The sequence below is a fragment of the Sycon ciliatum genome, chromosome 2, assembly GCF_964019385.1.
Source record: "Sycon ciliatum chromosome 2, ocSycCili1.1, whole genome shotgun sequence".
Taxonomy (NCBI): domain Eukaryota; kingdom Metazoa; phylum Porifera; class Calcarea; order Leucosolenida; family Sycettidae; genus Sycon; species Sycon ciliatum.
Genome location: NC_088644.1, coordinates 34,230,900 through 34,239,967, shown reverse-complemented (window position 1 = coordinate 34,239,967; position 9,068 = coordinate 34,230,900). Strand labels below are relative to the sequence as shown.

Below are 9,068 nucleotides of genomic sequence, written 5' to 3'. Positions count from 1 at the left end.
AATACTGCCGTCGTCTTCGTTGATGTCGCTGGTGACATTCTCCCCTTGCAGGACGTGCACATAGTTGTCGTCCTGGGGGTAAAGACTATGTTGTCTTTCGAAATAGTTCTTCATCACGCTCGCGCGAATGATGTTTCTCATCATGAACTCGTTCCGACGGTGTGACCAGGTGACACGGCGATGGTCTTTGGCGGGGCACTGGCTTGGCCAAAACGATATCTTCTTGTGCAATATAACATTGATCGGCTGCAGATGAGTACAGTCACTTCGTGGTTGATCCTATAGGAGGGCAGCTGCCAGGAAAGAGGCAGGACTCATCGAAGACGAAGCGCTCGCAACAAACAATAGCACTCGAAATACTTCGTAAGATTTAGGGCCTATCGCTTTGAGCCACAGCGCTCACAGCCTTGCCTACTTCATCAAAGTGAGCTCTACATGTTCGTTGACCTCTTCACACTACACAGAAGAGCGAAACAAGGATTATCTCTAAGCATTTCAACTCCAACAGCAGACCATTACCAGTGCGAGAGAGAAAACTACAAAGGGCTTCGCTTTCTGTCGCATCGTCTCTCTTGCATGCAACTAACGAGAAAATCGTGTACTTACCCTCGCATTCACACGCGAACTATCAAACACGTCCTGTGCCGCATGCTGATCAGGTAGTGCCATGTATGTGTTGTACAGTGCACTCTCAGTTGACATGCCCCCTTTCGAACCCAGACAATCTTTTCGGGATTGGTCTATTGGGAACTCGTGGCCTGGCACGAGGAAAACATGGATGCAGTGAATGGGATTTTCGGTCTTTGACCACTTGCTGGTGAGCTGATCTACTCACCTCCCACCGCTTTAGGAGCTGCATCTGCGCCTTGATCCTTGAAGTTGAAGGGTGGTGGCGTTCCTACGGATGCGGAAAACCCGGCTTCCAGCCGAGTCTCACGCGAACCGTGAAAAAAAAAAATTAGCTAGTTGCCCGATCCATGACAAATAAAAGTACATTGTATTAGGCCAAACTAAAGAAGGTGTGTGGTTCGACTCACCCGACCGACCGTACAATTTCAGCCCGACCGTAACTTTTTTTCGGCGGGCTGTCGTGTGACTGACGTACGTGGACTGAACACGTCCACGTCTACGTGCTGTGCGGCGTGAGTCTGCGGACGCAGGCGGCTCCTATTGGACTTGACTTGTAGTTGTACTGCAGTGCAGTGCAGTGAGTGGTACGACTGCTGCCTTTGTGCTGGTAGTAGAGTCTACTCGATACGCGTATACAGTGTATTTACATGTACTAAAAAATATATTAAAAAAAAAAAATCCGCCCGCCCGCCCGTAAAAAAAATGTCCATGTTAGTCGAACCACACACCTTCTTTAGTTTGGCCTTATGTGAAGTCCTGGCCAGAGAAATCCGATTCTTGTCTCTAGCTCTGGCTAGCACTACACACTGTATACATGTACATGATGTACAGCAGCAGAAAAATCCGTCTGCCTTGCCTGACGTGGTCGGCCCCGGGCTGCGTAGTGCGCAGCCGCCAAGTCTTTTCACACTGACTGTAACCAGGTAACAGCGACAATCACTGCACTGCACTAGTACAATCTACATGCATGCATGCACGGTCGGTGTTGCCACTGTATGAAGTACCGTACCGCGTATGATCTGTGTGTACGCGCACGAGCGCCTCGGTGTATCGCTGGATAACTTCCGAAGAAGCTCTAGCGACGAAAGTTAGTTAGTTCTGGCTGCAGCGTTTTCGGGCGGTCTTCCAAGTTTCAGCTTCTTGTCCATAGCCGCTCACGACTGTTCATCCTTCAGCCATGTCTCTCTCAGTTTACGCCCTGATCAGCATTGCGCTGCTTGTCCTCGCTGGACCGAGCGGTAAGACCTAGCTTGAGAACCGAAATCTGTTTCGCTGTGTATGCGGGGGTGTTGGTGTGTCGGACGAGCTGCAAAATACTTCTCTCTCTGATTTGGGCATATCAAAAATTGCTGCCGAGATTTTGCAGGTAACCCACACCCACAGCTTTGCGGCTCCTGGTGGTTCTCCCCTCTATTACCTACTACACTAGAACTAATGCCGTGCTGGCACTGGCACTCAGGCTGGCACGACACGTGGTTATGAATGTTACAAAAATAATAACCATGTTGTCCTGCAAAGATAGCTTGCCAAGGCCGTTTTACTGGCGGGTGTTGTTTGCGAGTGCAGCTCAAGCATAATGTTTGTTTCTTCCTACACGTGTCGCCTGTATAACTTTATGCGAACGGCTCTACCGGTCCGTGTTCCTTGCGTCTGTATGGCTTCGTTGTGATAATTATATACACTAGTGTATATATGATGTATGGTCGTACATGTAGCTGGCGAGGGGCCTTGTCCTCCTGTGATACGCGGAATTGCATTCTCCTTTCGGATTTTGTCGCTAAATCTGCGATGTCTCTTGTCCCTCCGACCTCATTCCTATGGCTATGCCTATGGTCTTCTTTTGTGCCGGCTGCCGAGAGAAAGAAAAAGCCATTCCGATTCATGCGTCCTTGATTCATGAGAGCGACACGCAAGAGTTGAAGTCTGTCGATTCACAGCTGGTGCACGAAAGTAGCCCATGGCCTAGGGAGGTCTACCACGTGCAGTTTGGTCTCGACACGACTGTGTAAAGCATGCCCAATGCCATGGTCATGTAAGGTTCCCCATCCAGCGCACGGCAAAACAGCCTGCTTGGCATTTCGAGATGTACTGTGTCTGTGGGAGTTTTCCTGAACGGTGAGGGGTAGTTTTAGCCGTTAGACCATTTTGGACTTGTGTTCACCAGGTGTATCTTTTGAGGGTTACCGCAACGATTTTGTTCTATTCGGCTGAGATCGAAGGGAAACGATCACTCACAGTCGAAGGCTTGCAAACAAGCGAATGAAGAAGAATATAGAATTCAGAGACAGTAAAATAATGAAGAATTCCGATAGTGATAAAATGAGCTATCAATGATGAGAGTCGGCCCAGTAGGACCGTTCAATTTTTTTCTTCCTTTTGAAGCGGTCGTGCGAGTATCGCCAATTGCAACAAGAAAGGACCGAGGAGACAGCAAGTGTTCCGAGTCAACAGCTGACTCAGGGCCGGCGGAGCCGCTCCGGACCAAATTTTCGGCCACCGACGATATTTTTTTACGACCCAGTAACGTTATGTTGTGATCATCGATTGCATGTACGCGTACTTGCGATCTCGCTCTGATCTTGCCGTGCACGCGTGCCCGCTTGAGGGCTAGAGTAGAACCCGGGTTAAGGATCACACCAGATTAGGGATCGGAGCCCGGGGGGGGGGAGGGGGCACTTGGCACGTACATTGTGCGGGTGATCCTTCGGAGCCCGGGGGGGGGGGGGCACTTGGCATGTACATTGTGCGGGTGATCCTTATACGCACTTGCGACCAGAGAACTCCCCACTCGCAGCACGGGAAGAATGCGAGACCAAACAGAAGAGTATGCTGAGTTGCGATCAGGAAATGCTGAGCTGTACTGAAAACAGGGGTTAGCTAAGTAGGCACGGTGATGCCAGCACTCTGATTCGCCAGCAATACACGAACACAAATGAGCAAGATCGCTTGGAGAAAGGACGTCTTCTCCACTCGTCTCCCAAACGCCCCCTGTAGTTCTGCAGAGGGTTGAGAAAGGTGCCCAGTGGACAGGACTGCCCGGATCTGGGGAATCCGGAATAGCGGAGGTTTGTTGTACTTCGGTGCTACATGACTCGTGACTAAAAGCATACAGAACGAATGCTAAATGTTGGTGGCCGCGTTGAACAGTGAGAATGAGACCAGGATGTGTTCGATTTGTCGTAAATCACCAGCACTGATGCCTTACAAGATAGATACAGCCCTGGGTTGATTATTTGAACACATTGTTTGAGGCCCGTCTCTGTTCAGATAGGTGAACTATTCATGTAATTGAGCTTTGGTCACCTTATAGTTTTTTTTTAAGCTCAAGCCTCTTGGACGGGCAAAAATACCGTCTTTATCAGTAAGAGAAATGCAACTAAAACCCAAAACAATTTTAAAATGTAAAGAACTAAAAGCAAATAAAAAAACTCTAAGCAAATGAAAAGAACTCAACGCTAATGAAAAGAACCCAAAGCAAATGAAAAGAACCCAAAGTTAAAGAAAAGAACCCAGCCAGCCGCACACGGAGCACACAAGAGGCAACAGCATAAATAAGGTAAACTTCCTCGAAAACGTAACAGTGAAATCCATGAATTTAGACCGGAACTTGAGCCTCCGACACAGCTAGTGCAGCAGACGGAGCACCAGCCTCCAGAACCACGGGACGTGCGAACAGCTTCCTGCAGCCTCGGAGACACATAATAAAATACCTAAGTAGCGAGAAAGACAACCTACATCGAACATAGACCATGACGTGACAATACTGCTCGGATTTCTTTGCTGCCAGAAGAGCGGCCACCCTTGCGAAACAATGCCGACGCCGCCTTCCCCATCCCTCCACTTGCCGCCATCACCACTGGTCACCTTATCATCAGTTTCTCCAACGTGCTAAGTTTTGATTTTCGATTGGACATTTATCAATGGCTATGTTAATTGCAGTTAGACCTAGATGAGTATGCTGCTATATGGAGCCTTTGCAACACTCCATGTACACTAGCACGGGCCGCTGGGAAAATGCAAACAATGTTGCATTCTGGTAGCGAGGCTCTCCAGGTATGTGCTGCCCACATCGTAAAGAGTTGGTTGCCGCCTGTGGTTTAGTTGTTTGGAGGAATGACACTGGCCGGCTGATGGACTGCAAACGTAACAGTGAAATCCATGAATTTAGACCGGAACTTGAGCCTCCGACACAGCTAGTGCAGCAGACGGAGCACCAGCCTCCAGAACCACGGGACGTGCGAACAGCTTCCTGCAGCCTCGGAGACACATAATAAAATACCTAAGTAGCGAGAAAGACAACCTACATTGAACATAGACCATGACGTGACAATACTGCTCGGATTTCTTTGCTGCCAGAAGAGCGGCCACCCTTGCGAAACAATGCCGACGCCGCCTTCCCCATCCCTCCACTTGCCGCCATCACCACTGGTCACCTTATCATCAGTTTCTCCAACGTGCTAAGTTTTGATTTTCGATTGGACATTTATCAATGGCTATGTTAATTGCAGTTAGACCTAGATGAGTATGCTGCTATATGGAGCCTTTGCAACACTCCATGTACACTAGCACGGGCCGCTGGGAAAATGCAAACAATGTTGCATTCTGGTAGCGAGGCTCTCCAGGTATGTGCTGCCCACATCGTAAAGAGTTGGTTGCCGCCTGTGGTTTAGTTGTTTGGAGGAATGACACTGGCCGGCTGATGGACTGCAAACGTGAAACTGCTGTGGCTGCTTGAGCCACAACGCTGGAGCAGCAGCTTACTTATCCTCTCTGGATAGTTGGCAGCATTTTTTCAATTGTTACGCTTCATTCCCGTCTGTGTCCCTCTTTGTCTCTGTCTCTCTCTGTCTCTCTCTGTCTCTCTCTCTCTGTCTCTCTCTCTCTGTCTCTCTCTCTCTCTCTGTCTCTCTTTCTCTCTCTCTCTCTCTGTCTCTCTCTCTCTCTCTCTCTCTCTCTCTCTCTCTCTCTCTCTCTCTCTCTCTCTCTCTCTCTCTCTTTGTCAACTCTAGCTGCCGACACCTACTGCGGATTGGTGACTTGCCCGCCGGATGGCTATCCTGACCTGGTTGACTGCTGCTCAAATGACAGCTTAAACACAGGCTGCTGCTCTGGCATTCTCCTTGCTGGATGGTGAGGAATATTTTAGGAGTATCTCTGTGTTACATGTCAGTGGTTGCACTGGAAATGCGGTGAATACAACGGAGAGTTCTGTGGTAGTATTTGCCATAACAATCCTAAAATGCGGGTCATTGATTCAGCACAACTCTTGCAAATATCCGGCACTATGGTTATATATCCTGACCATGATGACGACGAGAGACGCTGGCAAAGAGATCCACTTCAAAGCATCTCTTGTGTTCCATGCCATGTTGTCATCTCATGTTCCGTGTATTGTTGTCATGCCTGCAGGGCTATCGGTGTGATAGCGACTGGGTGCATCCTGACGGTCGGCGGCATTATCATGTGCTGCCTGTGCTGCGCGTGCTGCCCCTGTTTCCAATACCGCCAGCAGAGGCAGACAACCTACGTCACAACCACTGCTTACCAGCCCATGCCGGTCGCCACTGCCGCAACCACTAGTACGTACCCATACAGTGCCGCATCAATATAGTAAAACCCAGAGTCCGAGTCTGTAATCCCAAGAGCATGCAGCTCTGGTCTCCGAGCTTTGGGTGCTGCGCGCAGCACATTGCCTTCGTTACGCTGCAAAATGATGCTCCCAGCAAACTGGATTCGATTTTCCTTTTGCTTACGGGCAAAGATTTCACACGTTATGGCTGTACATTGCACCCAAATCCCTCTGAAATCTCCAAGAAAAAAGCACTTGAAAGTGGGATGTTAAAAGTTGAGCAGAGCAATAATGCCACAATTGCCCAGCTGTTGTCCCAGTTTGTGGCTCGTTATGCGGGTTCAAGTGATGTTTTTTCACCTTTAAGATGACAAATACTTAGGTTCTCTGTAAAATAGGTCAACATACTGGCAGACATCCACATGTGTTTGCTGAGGGAACCCCTGGCATTCATGTGTGGTGCACCGGTGCCTAACTGCAAAACAATGCGCATCGTAAAACGGCTAATTTTAGCGCCGGTGATATTTTAGCGAAATGAATAGTTTTGCCATGCCAATCGAACTTTTCCATGTACGGACCAGTATTGGTCATCTTTCCTTTTCTCTTCTTATAACTATGAAACTCAGATGGCTAAATATTTCATCGCTAATTGTAGTGTTGAAACGATCTGACCGGGTACTTGTTTGCTCGCTCGCCACAAACTCAGCTCGTTTGTGCAGCCAGTTCGTTTGCACTAACAACCACCATACACCGTACTCCGTACAAGTACATGTTGACCGCGGAGTCGTAAAATATTTTACGACTCCCTGGTCGAGAGTCCAGTCCCACGCAAAGTGAACATCACTCGCAGTTACAGTGACCGTATGCCTGCACGACACTGAGTTGTTTCAGTTATCGTCGCAGCTTTTGTGGACTCCACTGATGTCTTGTTCCGCATCTGCTGAACTGTCGTAGGACATGCTTCTGTCACCTCTCCACTCCATTGAAAGTTACGCTCAGTCGTTTGGAAGTTTTCTCCCGCGATGCAGCGAAGAACAGGGTTACTTGCAATCTTTGCAAAAGGGTCTATTTTTTATAAGGCTGCTCAACGACGGCACTGAAACGACATCTCGACACCAAACAGCAGTCCGTAGCGAAGCAGCAGCAACCCCAAATGCCGGCAGTGATAAGTTGATAACTATTATTCGAACCAGCTGAATTAAAAAAAATCGAACTTAGAAAAAAAAGAGGACCATAAAATTATCCGTTTTGTCCAACAAAAACGATTATAAGTAGGATACTGTTGAGTCCAAAGTGTGCAACAATTAGCATAAAAAACTGACTGATGAGATCCTGACATTCAACGACCTGATGCTTAGCTGCAGCTGCATTACCTGCCGTAGTCCTTCGTCCTTTATCACCATCTTGTCATAGCTAACATTCTTAGCTCGCTGTGATGTTTAGCTTGTTTTCGTCTAGAGTGCGCTCACCTTCCCCTTTCTTACGTTACTTCATAACTTAGAACCTTCCAAGTTGGACGGCTGCTGGTTTGCACATTCTAGACGTGATGCAGCTAAGCATCAGGTTGTTGAATGTCAGGATCTCATCAGTCAGTTTTTGTGTATATCGGATATCTGGCGTATGTCACTATTTCCACAACATTGGCAAAAAGAGTAGTAATATTTCCACTGAAACACACCCACAGGGTGCCCGGTAGACTAAGTGGCCGGTAACTTGGGATCCGGATATGAGAGATAGGTGTAGCTCTTCGGCTTTGCCATAATCACATGGTTCTGCTGCGTTTGCTCTCTCTCTCTCTCTCTCTCTCTCTCTCTCTCTCTCTCTCTCTCTCTCTCTCTCTCTCTCTCTCTCTCTCTCTCTCTCTCTCTCTCTCTCTCTTTCTCCCTCTGTCTCTCTCTCTCTTTCTCCCTCTGTCTCTCTCTCTCTCTCTCTCTGTCTCTGTCTCTCTCTCTCTGTCTCTCTCTCTCTCTCTCTCTCTCTCTCTCTCTCTCTCTCTCTCTCTCTCTCTCTCTCTCTCTCTCTCTCTCTCTCTCTCTCTCTCCCCTTTCTCTCTCTCCCTCTTTATCTCTCTCTCTATCTGCCTATGTGCATTTATTTATGTTTTCTCTTTACAGCCAGAGTGTACACATAGTGTGATGGTCTCTGCATCCAAGAACCATCTCCGGCGATGGAGTCATTCATCTTGACCAACTTGCAGCTACATGTACTCGCGCATTGTTGAATGCTCTTGTTCTTTTCTGTTGGAATCCTCTAGTGCTATGTCAGTTTTGACACGTCCCCTTCTTTGTTCCAGCTTGCTTCGTTTTCAACAGCTGCCTTGGGTTGCCTGTCAGACACGAGTGTGCATGTTGCATTGTCTGCAAGTATCCTCCTTTGAGGAATTCTGTAATATTAAGATCTACATGACTGCATGCATGTATAATAACTATCCTTCTTTCTGCGTAATGTATGGCTCGGTTCTGCTCCTTATGCTGGGTCATCTTGTTATCAGGTTACATTGGTGTTTTGCGTCCGTGAATCCGGCCGGATACAGCAAACCTGAAAATCGTTTAAAAAAAGCACGAGCAAAAAGTAGTTGTGTGCGTGCGCGCGCGCGCGTGTGTGTGTGTGTGTGTGTGTGTGTGTGTGTGTGTGTGTGTGTATGTGTGTGCCTATAAGCCATGCAAGCTATAACATGGTGTAATCCCAGCACACGTTGCTATGTCCAACATAGCTGTTCGCTTCCACGATGGGCATATCTGAGTTCAAGTCTGAGTATGTGTGTGGGGGGGGGGGGGGGGGCTGAGTGGGTGGGTGTGTATGCATCTGTGTGTGTGTGTGGGAGAGTGTGCACACTTGTATGGTTGGGTATGTGCGTGTGTGAAAGTAT

The 9,068-nt window shown here is 48.2% G+C and overlaps 1 protein-coding gene across 1 annotated transcript; it reads left to right on the top strand.

Moving 5' to 3' along the window:
- Window positions 1-1,706: 1,706 nt before the first annotated feature.
- On the top strand, window positions 1,707-8,760 carry LOC135809789 (uncharacterized). The gene is made up of 4 exons (XM_065323218.1): window positions 1,707-1,868; window positions 5,640-5,760; window positions 6,040-6,209; window positions 8,314-8,760. Exons 1-4 carry the CDS (start codon window positions 1,808-1,810, stop codon window positions 8,328-8,330), a joined length of 369 nt encoding a protein of 122 aa, XP_065179290.1. The 5' UTR covers window positions 1,707-1,807; the 3' UTR covers window positions 8,331-8,760.
- Window positions 8,761-9,068: the final 308 nt, after the last annotated feature.

Excerpts from the sequence above, each read along its gene's own strand:
- LOC135809789 (XM_065323218.1), top strand. The coding sequence starts at position 1,808 with ATGTCTCTCTCAGTTTACGCCCTGATCAGCATTGCGCTGCTTGTCCTC. Across the intron at positions 1,869-5,639 it reads TGTCCTCGCTGGACCGAGCG|CTGCCGACACCTACTGCGGA; the intron begins GTAAGACCTAGC and ends TGTCAACTCTAG. Across the intron at positions 5,761-6,039 it reads GGCATTCTCCTTGCTGGATG|GGCTATCGGTGTGATAGCGA; the intron begins GTGAGGAATATT and ends TCATGCCTGCAG.